General features: G+C 39.3%; 1 protein-coding gene and 1 long non-coding RNA gene across 8 annotated transcripts in view; one reads left to right on the top strand and one right to left on the bottom strand.

Annotated features, from left to right (window-relative positions):
• The first annotated feature begins 78 nt into the window (after positions 1 to 78).
• Positions 79 to 15,100, top strand: LOC122462178. The gene is made up of 2 exons (XR_006284583.1): positions 79 to 305; positions 13,444 to 15,100. It is a non-coding gene; the product is annotated as an uncharacterized LOC122462178 (long non-coding RNA).
• BNIP2 (BCL2 interacting protein 2) overlaps positions 11,067 to 17,533 on the bottom strand; it is a 30,347-nt gene continuing 23,880 nt past the window's right edge. For 4 of the 7 annotated variants that reach the window (XM_037910924.2, XM_043524554.1, XM_037910926.2 and 1 more), the window contains 2 exons: positions 16,970 to 17,005; positions 11,067 to 12,495 (listed from right to left, as the gene is read on the bottom strand). In XM_037910924.2, coding sequence (XP_037766852.1) covers positions 12,447 to 12,495; positions 16,970 to 17,005 — 85 coding nt within the window. In that variant the 3' untranslated portion in view covers positions 11,067 to 12,446. Of the gene's footprint in view, positions 12,496 to 13,385; positions 13,908 to 16,969; positions 17,006 to 17,533 lie in introns of those variants that run through there. The other 3 variants (XM_043524553.1, XM_043524555.1, XM_043524556.1) reach the window with 2 other exon arrangements.

Genomic DNA, 17,533 nt, shown 5'->3' with positions numbered 1-17,533 from the left:
GGCAGCGGCGCGGGGGTGCTGGGGACCGCTAGGGGGATGGGCCACGGGGCCGTCTCCCTGGGGCGCAGGGCGGGTCCTAGCAGGCGGGGCGGGGCTCGGCCTCAGCCCCAGCGCAGAGGGACGTACGTGATCCCGAGCCCGGCCCAGGGTTACCGAGCGTGTGGCCAGCCTGAGGGCGGGGGGGAAGAGGCTCAACAGTCCGGGCTGCGCCGTCTGTGACATCCAGCGCCCCCGTTAGCTCGTGCCCGCCGCTGCCAGTGCAGCGTATTGAACTGCTCCGCGTAGGAATGCGCCGCTGGCAGCAGGTACTGACACGTCCCGGATTGTAAAAAACCGCTACCGCCGTAAACAGCTGCCTGCTGCCGCAAGTGCCTACGGGTAGCGGTTTCTTACGCTCTCGTGTATGTGAAAGTGCTACGTGTAGAAATGTGCTAGTTGTAGCAGTTATTTATGAGGTAGCTTGTAAGAAACAGCTTTTGTAAAGAGATTCTTCTTCCCTCGTAGGTCATGTTTTCTAGCCCTTAATTTTTTTTTCTTTGCTCTAGACTCCAGTTTGTCCACATCTTTCCTGAAATGTGGTGCTCAGAACTGGACACAATGCTCCAGCTGAGGCCTAATCAGCGCAGAGTAGAGCGGACATCCCAGAGTGATCTGTTTTTTTGCAGCAGTGTTACACTGTTCACTCATATTCAGCTTGTGGTCCACTAGGACCCCCGCTCCCTTTCCGCAGTACTCCTTCCTAGGAAGTCATTTCCCATTTTGTATGCGTGCAGCTTATCATTCACAAACTTTATAATTGTATTCTCTATGCCATTATTTCAAGTATTGATTAAGATTTTTAATAGAAACTTATCCAGAACTGATCCCTGGAGAACCCCACTTGTTATGCCCTTTCAGCCTGTGAATCACTAATAATTACTGTCGGAAGTGTTTTTGAACTAGTTTTGCACCCATCTTATTTTAGCTCTATCTAGGTTGCATTTCCATAGTTTGTTTATGAGAAGGGCATGGGACACAGTATCAACAGCCAAGATAAGGCAAGATAGACCATGTCAACCGCATCCCCCCCATCCACAAGGCTTGTTACACTGTTCAAGAAAGCTATCAGTTTGGTTTTACATGTGAGACTGCTTGAATTAGCTACATCAGATGTCCTTTTTTAGCAAAGTAGGACCTATCAGTGCTGCAGGTACCCCGGTCCTACAGATAGCATTTTTACACACACACACACGTAAGAAATTGCAAGCTGTAGGGATATGCTACCTGTACCACTGCAAACTGATGAAGCTAATTCCTACAGATAGCAGTTTCTCACACCATAGGTACGTGAGACTGCTAGCTGTAGCAATTAGCTACATCAGATGTCTTTTTTTTTTTTTTTATAGCAAAGTAGGACCTGTCGCTGCTGCATATGTTTCTGGATGGTACAAGGCCCTGAAATCTAATCATAGAATCAGAATATCAGGATTGGAAGGGACCTCAGAAGGTCATCTAGTCCAACCCCCTGCTCAAAGCAGGACCAATCCCCAACTAAATCATTCCAGCCAGGGCTTTGTCAAGCCGGGCCTTAAAAACCTCTAAGGAAGGAGATTCCACCACCTCCCTAGGTAACCCATTCCAGTGCTTCACCACCCTCCTAATGAAAAAGTTTTTCCTAATATCCAACCTAAACCTCCCCCACTGCAACTTGAAACCATTACTACTTGTTCTGTCATCTGCTACTGCTGAGAACAGTCTAGATCCATCCTCTTTGGAACCCCCTTTCAGGTAGTTGAAAGCAGCTATCAAATCCCCCCTCATTCTTCTCTTCCGCAGACTAAACAATCCCAGTTCCCTCAGCCTCTCCTCATAAGTCTTGTGCTCCCGCCCCCAATCATTTTTGTTGCCCTCCGCTGGACTCTTTCCAATTTTTCCACATCCTTCTTGTAGTGTGGGGCCCAAAACTGGACACAGTACTCCAGCTGAGGCCTCACCAATGTCGAATAGAGGGGAACGATCACGTCCCTTGGTCTGCTGGCAATGCTCCTCCTTATACATCCCAAAATGCCATTGGCCTTCTCGGCAACAAGGGCACACTGTTGACTCATATCCAGCTTCTCATCCACTGTAACTCCTAGGTCCTTTTCTGCAGAACTGCTGCCGAGCCATTCGGTCCCTAGTCTGTAGCGGTGCATGGGATTCTTCCGTCCTAAGTGCAGGACTCTGCACTTGTCCTTGTTGAACCTCATCAGATTTCTTTTGGCCCAATCCTCTAATTTGTCTAGGTCCCTCTGTATCCTATCCCTACTCTCCAGTGTATCTACCACTCCTCCCAGGTTTGTGTCATCTGCAAACTTGCTGAGGGTGCGGTCCATGCCATCCTCCAGATCATTAATTAAGATACTGAACAAAACCGGCCCCAAGACCGACCCTTGGGACACTGCGCTTGATACCGGCTGAAAACTAGACATGGAGCCATTGATCACTACCCGTTGAGCCTGACAATCTAGCCAACTTTCTATCCATCTTATAGTCCATTCATCCGGCCCATACTTCTTTAACTTGCTCCCAAGAATACCGTGGGAGACTGTATCAAAAGCTTTGCTAAAGTCAAGAAATACGTTCACTGCTTTCCCATCATCCACAGAGCCAGTGTCTCGTCATAGAAGGCAATTAGGTAGTCAGGCATGACTTGCCCTTGGTGAATCCATGCTGACTGTTCCTGTTCACTTTCCTCTCTTCTAAGTGCTTCAGAATGGATTCCTTGAGGACCTGCTCCATGATTTTTCTGGGGACTGAGGTGAGGCTGACTGGCCTGTAGTTCCCCGGATTCTCCTTCTTCCCTTTTTTAAAGATGGGTACTACATTAGCCTTTTTCCAGTTGTCCGGGACCTCCCCCAGTCACCATGAGTTTTCAAAGATAATGGCCAATGGCTGTGCAATCACATCCGCCAACTCCTTTAGCACTCTCGGATGCAGCACATCCGGCCCCATGGACTTGTACTCGTCCAGCTTTTCTAAATAGTCCCGAACCACTTCTTTCTTCACAGAGGGCTGGCCACCTCCTCCCCGTGCTGTGCTGCCCAGTGCAGCAGTCTGGGAGCTGACCTTGTTCATGAAGACAGAGGCAAAAAAAGCATTGAGTACATTAGCTTTTTTCACATCCTCTGTCACTAGGTTGCTTCCCCCATTCAGTAAGGGGCCCACACTTTCCTTGACTTTCTTCTTGTTGCAGACATACCTAATGTATACACATGAACCCTCACGGGGCACATCACTATACAAAAAAGTTGTGTCTGTGCCTGTAGTGGGGTGGCTTCCCCACTCCGATAAGCAGGGGGTTAAAAGCAGCCAAGGTAGGCTGATTGGGGGAAGCAGCCACAGCTGTGGCCAGCTCAATTGGGGCCCAGCTGGCCCAGATAAGAGGGCTGTGGGACAGAAGCTGGAGAAGTCTCACTCTAGCCCTGGAGCGGGAGGGGATGCAAGGTACCTGAAGTGGAGCAGTGCTGAGGAAGGGCAAGGGGAGCTGGGAAGCTCCAGCCTGGTAAACCCCCAGGCTGCAGGCCTTGATGAAGGCCTATGAAAAGGTACTGGGGCTGCAGAGGGGCAGCCTGGGGATAGGCAAAGGCAGCAGGTCCTAACCCCTTGCCAATGATGAGTGGCCATGACAGACTGCAGTCTGCCCCAGTGAGTGGGGGCTAGATGATGACTGGCAGTAGCCACTGAGGCCAGGTGGGTTTAGAGGGTTGGGGGTAGACATAGTAACCATAGTGACTCTATGCTGACATAACTTGAGTTAGGCTCGAGGCATTGGAACTGGCCTTACTGCACCCTACAGCCTCAGGAACAAAGAGGCACATAAAAAAATCATTTATTTATTAAAATTTCTTGACTGGAAGGTGTATAACTCATGATTTTAGAATTCTTGTGGTTGTAAAGGTATCTTGGGGTTGTAGATATGTTGTCATATTTTGAAAGGTAAAACTAGGAATGGGTTGAACAAAGAATTTGATCAGTCCCTCAGGATAAGTACACTGGCTATTAGCCAAGATAATCAGGGATGCAGGCCCATGCTCTGCATGTCCCGAAACTGTTCTTTCAACAAAGTTAAACTCCTTGTCTGGGCTTTAAGGCCCTGCAGAGCTTTGCTCCCACCTCTCTCTCTCATATCCTTCGTCCACCACTTTTGCTCTGCCCAAGACCTGAGACTACCCAAATTCTTAGTTTTATTCCCATCTTCAGGCCTCTTTTGATGTAACCTTAAGCAACTCATTCCATCATATTTCTATCCCTTTCCTCCAAATACCTTTTGAAAACGCACTTCTCCCAAAAAGGCCAGGCTGAAAATCCTCAGGTTATAATCGGATTACAGGGATACTAACAAGATGTCATCAAAACAATAAAAAGCAGCACAAGTGAATGTTGATCTCCACCCTCTATATACTGGCTTTGATTAGTGATATTCAGACCTCAGAGGTTCAGGAGCCAAATTAGCAATTAACATTACCCATAAGAGCCACAGTAGTGTGAATTCATTGTTTCATTTACTATACATTCGTATTTAAATAGTATGATGGGGAAATATGTAGAGTGAATATATATATATACACACACACACACACACACACAGAGCAAAATGATGGACCAAGTATTATTTTATCAAATACAATTGGTTACCGTAGTAAAAGTATCATGATTGTTTAATAATTAAATTACACGTTTTACTATCAGTGCTGCAGACAGCTGCACAAGACACATTGAAGAGATACTTGAGGCTCGGGAGCCTCAGTGCTTTAGATCGTGGCTTTCTGGTGGAGGGACTTTTGCTTTGCAGACAGATGTGAAGACACCAGGCTAACACTGTTTGTTGTTATTCAATCAGGAGCTTAAATAAGGAGAACTTTTAGAGAAGTATTTTCAAAAAAGTATTTATTGAATTTTCCACATTTAACTTGTTACTTTAGCTAATTAAAAATACAACACTCACATAGTTTCCAACAAGTGCTAGGTGACGTGTTCAGAAATACAAGCATTCCTCACGTTACTCCATGACAATGACAGCTTGTAAAGTTAAGACAATAGGGAAAAACATTGGTTCATTTGAAAAGGAAGGAGCTTAGTACAGTCATCAGATGTAGGTGAAAAAAGTACTTTCCTCAAACCAGTTGAAATTAAAGGGGCAGAAGAGAAATAGTACAGGTACTTCTGTGAGGAGCAGTGGTGGTCATTTAAGACTTGTGCTTCAGATGAAGGTGTTGCCTTTGTAACTAATTCAGAATCTAGAAAGTTAGGATTAAATACTGGGGACTCAGTACTTCAGGCAGCATTACAGCATCTGAGCAATGCATAAACTTTCAAATGTCAGACGCTTTCCACATACGGTTTTGGAGAGGTGAACGTTATTTAAAGATTATATTGCAGTAGTGCCCAGATGCCCCAATGAGTACCCTCATTTTACTAAGCATTGTACAGACACATGGTCCCTGCCGTGAAAAGCATAAAGACTCAGATGTAACAGATGTTCCATCCTTTAACAGAATGGATCTCAAATGTGAAATGACTCCACACTTCAAAACATATCTAATGTTCAGACCAGTTTAACCCCACTTCTTGGGCTTCTTCATTCAAAAAGGTGCTTTAGAATACAGTAGAAGCTCCTCAGTCAGTCATTCCCTTCCCCAATGAGCCGCAGACCAGCATTGACTGAAACATCAAAATTTCTTCTATGAATGTTTACTCTGGATATTTACTCAAAATTTTATAGAAAATAAAGGCCAACCACACAGTATGTAACAGTAAGGCTGTCTAACAAGACAACGTTAATGCTGTCTTAATGCACACCAATAGTTTCAGTACTGAATAATCAGGATGCCTCATAATACTGATGCACAAAAACCCATCAGTATTCTAACTGAATTGTGAAATTTTGAAGAAGACAGTTGTATTTCATTGAAGTGGAACTATTCCCGTTTTAGTCATAATGGTGTCTCTCAACAATGAGAGAAAAGAAAGCAACCTGAAAGAGTATATACTACAAAATACTGCACTCTTATTTTCTAGGTGCAATTTCTAGAGCTGTGCTAATTGATTTTTCAGCTCACTGGTAGTCCTGAAAAAAACATTCTGCGTAGAACAAAATGTTTCATGCAACTCAACCCAAATTTTTTTGTTTTGATTCAGTTTAGGTTGTTCTTTTTTTCAAATAAACTTGAAGGAAATTTCAGAACAGTTTTTAGTAAAAACAAAACAAAAACAAAACACATTGACTTCCACAATTTATTTTATTTTTTTGTTTCCTGGCCAAAGCACTTTGGTAAATTCAACTCAAATTTGTAAAATGTTTCGGTTGACCGAAAATTTTGCTCAGCTCGAGCAAATGTATTGCTGTGTTTGCTTATGTTGTACTGAGGATTCATATCAATGGAAATATTTTAGCACAATCTAGAATTCTTAAGTTTTACAAAGGGGCAAAATTCCTATCTTGTTATTCATGCTGAGAGAAATTAATCCTTAAATTTGAGTGCTCCTCTGAGGAAAATGGGTTCAGTATCTTTTAAAAAGTGCGGTATGACAGATGGAAGCATAGTTCTTCAGAAAGCTCCTAGGATCTGTTCATAGAACTAAAAACCTCCAGAAAATGACCTGCATCCACATGGATAATTCAGTACTAGAGTTCTAATTGGAACTTTATAAAACATCAGTAAAAACATACTAGCTGCCAACTACTTATTGGCCACCTCTATAAAGGAGATTAAGAAATCATATACTTTTAATCTTCAAACCATTTTACAAACAATAATTTGTGTTCCTGACAGAATACAGTTAAGCCATTTTCTAACAGCAGAATATACACGCTGAAGCTCCATCCACAAAGAATGTAGAGATGTTAATCTGAAATTGAAGAAAAGTTATATCCTTGAGCATGAATCTGCTGTTGTGACTCCATAAAGCTTAAACTGACCCAGTTTAAATCACTTCCCCACCTCCTTTTTGCTTCCTAGAAATCCTATTTAAATCTCTTATGCTATTTCTCACTAGAAAATTTTCCAGCAAATTGGAGATTAACTGGCCAAAACTTGGCAAATGAGAGCTTTTATACTTTGTGGAGGTAGATTTTTGGATAATCATCTCAAAAAGGCTCTATTAACTCCAAATCGGTCTTACTCACTTAGTCTTAATGAAAACTAAACCTTTACAAAGTTTAAAAAGTCTGAAGCAAAAAATTTCAAACTTTGTCAATGCATCACTAATCCTTATAAAGTCTGTGATGCTCAGTTGGCACAAATAGCTTTGCTGACATTTGTTCAACCGCAGTAAGCAACAGACAGTGTTTTACTAATTTACTGTCTAGAATGTAGTCTGCAATACATAATTCCACAGAAAATACCATCCCTTTCCCTTGATCACTGAAAACAAAAGCAAGTCACAGACCAGAAAATATATCAAGAAGGGGTTTAAGGCTGTGAATACAAGTTACAAAATTTTTAAAGTAACACTATAGTTATGTGTTTGGAGGCCAGTAAATTCCAAATTTAAAAAGGAACATTTTAAAAACCCGGGTGCTTCATGATCAGGGTTTCAAATTGACTAACTTTGGCTGTGTCTCAGTGCTAACTCTTAGGCTAGCCACCATCTTTACACCTAGCCACCATGCAGTATTACTACTGTACTTCCAATGGAATATCAGCTACAAACCCTTGCTTACCGTACAGGGTAAATTTTTCAGAAGGGCCCAGATGACGTAGGAGCCAAAATCCCATTGATTTTCAACAACACTCAAACTTCTAAATTCTTAAGTCACTTTTGAAAATGTTACCTATTGTAAACACAAATCTACAAACATCTTATATCCATCACCATGGGCCATCAGCCCAAATAAGATCACCTCCACTTGAACCATATTGATAGCAGCAAAATAAAGTTGCTAACATTTTGCTGCCACATACTTTATATTCCAGAAACACACTGAGCAGGTCAGCCCAAGTTATATAATGACGGCAATGCCTCTTTATTTGCCTCTTGACAGAACTCAGAATCCGCACCTGTAGAAAACTATTCCTGCATCTCCTGCTGAAAGGAAAATTCACATGACAAGACAACACAAATCCAAGTCTCCTGTCAGTAAATCATGGGACAGTGTAAAGCAAGTGGGTGGGAATACTGGTTGAAAATGAAAGTTGGAGTCTTAGCTGTAAATCTTTCCTGTTTTTAAATAGAGATTATGACTTTCCAATAAAGTTTGTCATTATTATAATTTAATTCCATCACAGAGATGTCATTAAGAATATATAAAAGTTTTAGACCATCAGAATTGTTTGACATCTGCCTGCTGTTATTGATGCTGCTGTTTCAGCAAGTATTGGCATTTTGTTGATACTTCAGACTGATCCAGCTGCTGGGAAATGAGTTGAGACTAGTATTTACAGCTTACCACTGAAATGCATGATAAAGTTTGTTTTTTTTATTTGAACTACTGATCGGCAAAGTCTTTGGATTTTAAAAGAAATTTGGCAATTGAAATTAAACAGAAGTTCTTATTTTGAAACTGCCTTTGTGTTCCAGTGGTGAGCTGCATTTTCTCTACATCAAACAATCATAATGGTAGCTTTAGAGCATTTACTATGTGAAGTGATTTTTTTTTAAATAGTCAGCTGTTTGTAGATGTAGCCTTTGGAATCTCATTACAAAACAGCAGGATTTGGTTTTGAGTATAATACCCCATGTACAATGTTTGAGAAAGTCCCAGAATTCATTTAAAATAGCTTTTTAAAAACATGCACTTGAATACTTCATCATTAAAAGTGAGGGACTGGGTGGGAGGAAAGATTCTTCACAGCAATTGCCAGCTTGGTTCCCAAGCTATGTTGCTTTAGAAGGCAGCAGAATTATGAAAATGAACATTTCTATTTATACACAAGCTTATAGAGAAATAGCAAGTGACTATAGATCAGTGTGTGCATAAATTTTACAGTTAGTATTAATGCAACATTAAGATTGAGAATCAAGTACTCATTCGTCAGGTAGTACAGAGCTGAAGTTGAAAGTTCAACCTTGTTAGGTACCTCATGCAGCTATAATTGAAGTCTAAGATGTAGCCTTCAGAGAAGTGTGTTTATTATCCTTCACTAGTGCCTGGTGCATGAAGTTTAACAAGCAGCAGATTTAAAAAAAAAATAAAATCTGTATCTAGTCTTTGCTTCCCAGTTTTTATTGGGATTCTGATAGAAGTCCCAGAATACTAAACCCTCAGTGTGTTGGGGTGAGGGAGGTCTGAATCTTAGCAAAAGTTTATCCTGCAGTTTGTTAGGCGTTTGAGTTTAATTGAGGAGAAAATTTTATTTGGGTTGTATAGAACTCGTTTTTCAACACCTAATCACATTTTACTTCCTTTGCATCTCTGCTATCATAAACCAATTAATGCTCCAGTTTAGAGAATCAGTCAGAAAAACAGCATAGACAAAACTTGACTTTTTTACACATGAAAAAGCAGGCAGAAAAAAATACCTCTCAGACTTCCTTTAATCACACAATAAAGTAGAAGAAAGGTACAAACCTTCCCACCCTTTGGAAGTCACCTTTAAAATTACTGAACATTTCATCAAGTACAAAATACAGTATGAACTAGGTTTTCTACACAACATATGTACTGTTTGAACTGCTGTTTAAGATTCTTGGCATGCAACTTTTGTAGAGGTAAGAGGAAAGGAGAAGCAAGCATGGGGTTAAAGGAAGCAACGAGGAAGATGGAGAAAGAACGTCTATAGCCAGTAGAAATTCTACCAACGTTTTTCTATTTGAAACATCTTTAGCTATTGTGTTCTCCACTACATACAACAAATGACATCTTTCAATAATCTGAGAGACTGATTTAACTGTATCACATTATATCAATGCAAGTCAACTGTCAGACCCTACTTCTAGAAGAACTGCTTTTAGTAGAAGTCATCTTTATCTGAAGAAAAAAATCTGAAATGAGATGGTGATCCCTTCTTATTCTCCAGGCTTTTTCGAGATCTAAATCTATTCAGCTTTAAGGCCCGAAAAATGAAATCAAAGATTCCCAGTTTGCATGCATGCATACACCTTGCACTTGGCCAGTATTGGAATTTTATTTTCCAGGCTGGGGAAGGTTTCAGCCAATAAGCTGGAGTTGATACAACTTGAAAACTAGAACGAGGAATAGAAGTGATCACGCCTAGCACTTATGTAGCTGTTTTCATTTGTAGATCTCAAAATGCTTTAGAAAAAAACAAGGTGAGTATCATCATATCCGTTTTACAAGTGAGGAAATGGAGGTATAAGATGATGAAGTGACTTGCTCAAGGTTGTCCATCAGGCCCTAGCTCCAGAAGAAAGTATCTTCATTTAGGTTCTTTGCTTTCAGACCAAAATAGAAGCCTTACAAAAATGTATATAGGGCAACTTCAAAATAAGGTCGCCTATTTAGGCAGATGACATAGCATATTAATCTGCACAAACTGTTGGAGACAGACGCTGACCTAAGCAAAATATGTATGCCTTGAGACAGATTCCCCTGAATCATGCATGTTAAACAGATCTCTGTTAAGTTCAGATGCAGACTACTGGCCTGACCTGGCATCAGAATTAGCTAGTACTGCACCTATGCATAGAATCATAGAATATCAGGGCTGGAAGGGACCTCAGGAGGTCATCTAGTCCAACCCCCTGCTCAAAGCAGGACCAATCCCCAATTTTTGCCCCAGATCCCTAAATGGCCCCCTCAAGGATTGAACTCACAACCCTGGGTTTAGCAGGCGAATGCTGAAACCACTGAGCTATCCCTCCCCCCTATAGTTGATTAGAGACGGCGAGGAGTCTGCAAGGATCCAAAGGTTAGTAAGTCCCAGTTGTATGATTAGCCTATGAGTGTTATACCTCACTGATGAGTAACCATCTAGTTGAAACCTACCTTACTTTTGTAAGTATACCGGATTTATTTTGATTGTGTGTAAGACCTGTGATACTACTACTATTTCCAAGAATATACTGTTTAGAAGTGTGGAATAATATCAGATGGGGATTTTTGATTTTATTATTAGGACAAAAGTAGTGAGCACTGCAGTAAAAACAGAAATGAAAACATTTAATGCTTGTTTCAATGTCACTTAAATGTTTAACTTCTGAATGGATTTATTTGCATACACCAATAGGCAAAATAGGCATGATTACCAAATAGAAGATTTTAAAAGTTTGACATGTTTTCATTACATGATTCACCCAGAACATAGTATAATTTAGCTATGCTAATAGAACCTACGAAAGTCAATTTATGTGCCCAAGAACACCAAGTGAAAACGTGTGGACATATCTTGAATAACTACAGCAAAAAACCAGACTCATTACATTCTTTAAAGTGAATTTAGTGCTTGTGAGAAGTGCCAGATAACACTGGAGATGGAAGATCTCCATCTACAAAGTAAAGGCAGTGCAAGATTTTCCACACCTCCTCTCCAGGGTACTTCAATCTTGGCCTGAATGGATAACTTTTATGGTTGAAAGGACAGTTCAGCTCCATGCCCAGGCAATTCTTTGTGTGTCTGCTGAGACTGAACAGAGGTTCAGTTAGTGCCAACTGACACTCATCCAAGAGTAACAGGACTGAGCTCATTTCACACTGATCACTGACTAGACAGCTTTTATCTACTAAACACCTGAGCAGAATTTAAACTAGTGACCTAATGGTGAAAAGCTCATTATGCTATTAGTCATTTGAACTATTTAGTCCCCAGTATGGCTTAACTAGGCTAAAAGGTGGTAGCCAATAAGCTGAAATTCACAGAGCTACAAATCTGTACGTTGAAGAAAAACAAAGACAAACCAAAGCTCAAACTCATTCTGGGAGTGTAAATGAGTTCTACTTGTATTAGATACATAATCATTTTTGTTCATCTTCACATTTATGAGACACAACTGCACTATGTGAACACTAGCATATAAAAATCATTAGGTTTCTAAATCACTCAGGAAATGTATTAACTATTTACAGCAAAAAACATTCATCATGCACTTTACAAAATAACGACAGCACTCATTTATGGCCTTGTCTATCTGCAAAAGAATTCATTTTGCAGGTAAACATAATAAAATATTGCTCAAGAAGTCATAAAAATATATTATCTCTTTCCTTTAACATTTAGGTATATAAATATTTTACTGAAGAACATGCATCATTTAGATAATTGCAAGAATGCCTCCTATAAACATACGGTTCTTTGACATTTAGCAGTATAAAATGATTACATGGTAAAGTAGCTATTAAAGTCAAGAATTAAACCCGAGATTTGCAAATCAATACTGTAGAGAACAGTCCCTTGTGTACAAGTCCAGAGATATATCAAGGCACCTTTTATAACAGGTTACATAATAAAGGCTAATGAATGCATTGTAACTGCAGAAAAGAGCATCATTCCACCTGCACAGTCTTCAGTCTTGTCTGGACACCAAACTTACTGTTCACTTTTCTGTTCTTGTTTCCCATCAAGCTCTTGGTCAATTCTGTTTAATAAAAAATGTCAGAATATAAATTACAACTTCAGTGGTGTGTTACTTTCTATATTAGGCAAAAAAGCTGATCTTAATAGGAGAATTGAAGTTTTTATATAGAAAAGGTTTTTAGTAAATATCATTCAACTGTTAAAAACAAAGATCAGTGAAGTGGGTTCAGTTACAGCAAAATGTTAAAGATCCACCTTGTTATTGCCCCCTAAAATTACAGATTTTAAAGATGGTCAAGAAGTGTTTTCAAGCAACAACCGATATGGTATTTGGAAGAAAAGTATTAGGAAAATGAAATATCAAATTTGGCCATGTTGCAAGAGAAGCAGGTTACTCTTCCATTTATTAATAAAGTGTGACTAGGATGTAAGCCTATAAGACATGCAATAAAATGAAAGATGGTTTTAAGAACAGAATGCAGTTTATATTGTAGAACTTGAGCCTATCAAAACTGTAAACAGTGGGTTTGGTGGTGTTTTTTAGAACAGTTATATTAAATATTAAGCTGAAAGAACAGTGTGGTTGTGCCAACACTGTTTACTTTACTACATACATTTTTAAAGTTTCACAGAATTGTTTTCTAAACAGTTATTACAAATAACGTGCATTGTCTTGATCTGTGCTATTCTGAAATAAGTTGTATTCAATTAATTACTATATATAGTTAGATTTATTACAAATATGGAATGCATTCTTTGTATCTAGTCTGTGTGTATACAGGATAGCAGATAGCAACTTTAGAGTCACTCGGGTAAAATATGTGCTATTCAGCTAGAATGCAGTGTGGTCTAGCGCACTGAACATGGTACTGTGTAGACCTTAATTCTAGTCCTGGCCCCGAGCACTGACTCTTTGGGGAAGTAATTTAATATCCATTCCTCTTAGCTTTCCCTGTGCAAGATGAGGATAATGATTGGTTATGGGGGTTTTTTGTTTGTTGTTTTTCAGGGGAGGAAGCCTCCAGGCCTATTATGCATCCTCTTGCTTAATCAACTGGTGAGTGAAGGAATCTACATCAACAATTTCTGCAAAATTTAAGATTATTTTAGTGAAGTTTCTGGCTCTTATGGCTGCTAGGAGAACCTCTGAAGTGTGAACTGACATGTTCTGTCCTGCTGAGTGTGCAGCCAGCTTCAGTCTACTGTTTCTCATGACAGTCCCAAAAAGCGGAATGAGGTTAACAAGACTCAGGCAAGTTTCTGCCTACAGGATGCTGAACAGCAGTTGTGAAACAGACAAGAACACTGCCAGTTTCACTATGTTGCAACTAGGGAAAAATGAACAGTGAAAGTACTTACAGGAAAATGACTAAAAAAGGCTTGGGAAAGAGTAGAGTAGTAAACACCCTTCTTACTCTCCATCAGCCAAGAGGCTCTGAAGTTGGAGGATGAGAAAAAGCTCCTTCCAAGCAGCTAGAAAGGGACAACAGTTTTTAAATCCATCAGCCAGAGACCCACAAAAGAGAACAAGGTGCCGTCCTTGCTTATGAATCCCAGTGCCCTCTCTGTTCCCAACAACTGGGGCAGAGTTATTGGCTTCTCACCAGGCCATTGTCCACTGACATGTCTGGTGCGTGGGGGCATTCATCTTTCATGCTGCCTAAGCTTAGTTCACTTAGTTCTCTGGCTAGTAAATACCTAATAAGTTTTTCATGCCCAGACTGAGCTTTCCTTTGAGCTTTATGAAATAAAAGTGCTATGTAAGCACTAAAAGCTTCAATTACAATTATTACAGGCAGAATTAAGTCACATACTATGATCAAATATTTTTCCCTTCCAATTTAGTTTTTGGATATATCTGGTTTATGTTAGTATTTATGAGTGCATTTTACCAACATTCCTGGCTCGTTTTAGAAGAACCTATCAATGGATTTAGAATTCTAGATCCAAATACTGCAAACACTTACATGCTTAACTTTACATAATCAGTCAATTCTTCAGTGAGACCACTTCTGTACATAAAATTATTTTTTTGCAGGACTGCAATCCAATCTGTAGTACCCCTGGCGCATAGCCAATTCTGGGACTCAAACTGTCAACCAGGCAACATTTATCAGGATGTTAACAAATGACAAACAGGGCATCGGTTAAAGCCAACTCTGCGTTTCAAATACTCAAATCAATATTTGTGTGCAGAAAGATAGTCACCTAACGCTTCTGAGAGATTTGTGTTTTTCATCTCTGCACACTACTAGCTACATAGTACCAAATACATTGTTGCAATGGAAGTTTCAAAAAAAAAAAAAATCACCTCTCCAAAGTTCATTTACATGTACTAAACTGCATTCTAAAATCAATGCAATAAGGGTAGAGGTTCCATAAATAAACCAACATAAAGGAAATGCTGAACATAATGCATTGCCTAAAACACCAGTGACTTAATTTAAGACTATGATTGTACTTTTGTCACAGAATAACTCTTCTGGCTTAATCTAATGGCTCAACTGCTTCAAATTTTACTTAAAGCGATTACTTTTTCACAAGAGCTTTTATTGTACATGCTTACTACATTTATAGCATAATCTGATGGCGGGGGAGGGGAGAGTCCTCTCTTTCCTAGCCATTTGCTCTTTCGCTTTTGCAACAAATAAATGGTTTAACGGACAGACTGTTCTCTGATGTTGATATAGTCTTTGGTGAATGCAGTAAAAAAAGGATCCATGGCTCCAATGCTATGGTAGTAATACTCGCAATAGCAGAGAGCCATATTTTCATGTATTTAATATGTTATTGTTTGGGATGAATATTCTGCACCAAAAGTGATGGGGGGATGGGGGGAAGGGAGACTTTCATTTGGCTGTTTCGGATAGTAAATAAAACACTGAAATCTGAAGAAACAGGGTTTAGAAACTGCATGGCAGTACCTGAAAGTGTTGCTCTTTACTTGCACAGTATGTTACTCTGCAACATTTCTCAATCCAGTAGCAGAGTAGATCATCTATTTATGTGATCTCTGATTGTTTCTTTTAAAAGCGAGTTAAATAATTCCCAAAGGAAATGATGTACATCAAGTGTAACAGGATACTGGCAACTTTAAACCAAAAGCATCCACAATGATGTCTGAAGAATTTTTCATTACTGTTATTACAGTTAACTCCCATGATTATTATAACAGACTATGGGGGGGAAAGTACTTGTGTTGTCAAATACACAAAGTAAACGCTATCTAGTTAGTTCCATTTTTACTCCGCTATAATCAGATTTTCACACAGCAACGTAAAACAAACATTTGAGAAAAAGTGATTGTAGGGGGATTATTGAGGAGAGGGACTCAGTGTATGTTGAACCTGAGACATGAAATTTAAAGTTGATATCCCTTTTAAGGGCTCAATTCTATACCCACTGCAGTCCATGGCAAACCTTCCCATGGAGCAGGATTGGGTCTATAGACAGTCAAAATACCAGGCATTAACAAGGTGAAGCAAGTTAAAGTTGCTGTGAGAACTAACTGAATTTTCTGTAGTTGGTACCTTTACAATCTCAGCTATAATACTGCAGAATTAAAGCTTACAGTTTTTCATACAGACTGACAGTTTTATGCTTTTCCACTAGCTTTTTACTTTCTTGTTTTTTTATGAAAGCTAGTAAAATCCATAGGGAAAAGTTATTTGACAGGTTTAATTCTTAATACCTTTTCTCTTTTCTATCTTCCTACTTACAATGACATGTTTACAGAAAGTGACTTATCCCTAAAGAGTTTATTGTTTTGCACATAGCAGCAGGAGTGCTCAGAATAAAAGTTTAAAGTTAGAAGCAGAGCGTTTTAGTGAGGTTATTGGTAGACACTGAATGGCAATTACTCATTTGTTTTAAGTATTTTATCAGATGCGAGAATTGCTTGAATTGTTAGCAGGCCACTTACGTTACAGCATACAGAAAATCCAATCTTAATTAGCAAGGAATCTAGGCACTGCAAATACAAACAGCACTGAGCAAAATATAAACTAATTTAGGGCCTGTGCAAGTTAGATATCTTGAAAATAATTAAAATTAGTGAATACTGAATAAAGGAAGATAGAAATTCTAATCCTGAAATTTGTAAGAAGCTGTTTTCCAAGTAACTTCTACAATTGTAGCAGTTTGGCATCTAGAAATTAAGCAAACAGTTAATTGTTATTCTTAACAACAACAAACTTAGTTTGTTCAAGCAAGTTCAAAAATGCACATGACTTTTTGCCTTTTTGAAGATGCAGCTCAAAGTCAACACATCCCCTTAATAAAAGCATCTCCGAAATGATAAAATATTGACAGATTACAAACCCATCCATGGTTTACACTTCTACATGGAGCGCTCTTACAAGTTATATTTACTGTAACTATTTCAAAACAAGCTTAGTCATTAGTGCATGTTTATATTTACAAATGCTTATTCATGTCTGCAAGCCAACCAATTGGGAAAGAGTTAGTTTGTGCAGTGCAAATGGTCTTGTCTAGATGCATCCCTAAGTAAGATGTGCATATATATACATATATACCTTTTGTGTTTCTTTCTAAACTTTTCTTCTTCATACCTTAGTGGGGAAAAGTTTGATTTCAGTAAGTACAAGATATGAAGGCCAACCAAACTCAAAACAACAAGTGTTAAATGTTCCTCATGGAAACAGAATATCAAGTCTTGAAACGAACAGTTATTTAGAGCATTAAATCATGAATATATACCAGCTTGAAATAAAATGACAAACTAGCAGAGATTTATATATTTATATGTTGCTGTGTGGTAACAGTAGTAATGTACACTATTTAGTCCATTCTGATTGCAATATCTACCTCAAAATCCAGAGACCTTATGACCTAATTTTGAAATACAGCTCAAAGTGCCATATTCTCCAAAATAGAAGTATTGCAAAATGTTCTAGTATATACCTTGCCCTGTGGACCAGCAAGCTTGGTCTCTGCAGAAGATCAGTGCTTGATCATTATTGCAGCTGGTTGCGTCAAGGCTGTCTTGTAAACCTTAGGCGGACATAAGTCTTTTCATTTCGTAAACAATCTCTACTTACAGAAGCGTCCTCCTTCAAATCCTGTGCTTTTGAAGAGAA

This window comes from Chelonia mydas, chromosome 10 (genome assembly GCF_015237465.2).
Source record: "Chelonia mydas isolate rCheMyd1 chromosome 10, rCheMyd1.pri.v2, whole genome shotgun sequence".
NCBI classification, from domain to species: domain Eukaryota; kingdom Metazoa; phylum Chordata; order Testudines; family Cheloniidae; genus Chelonia; species Chelonia mydas.
This window is presented reverse-complemented; position numbering and strand designations above follow the sequence as displayed.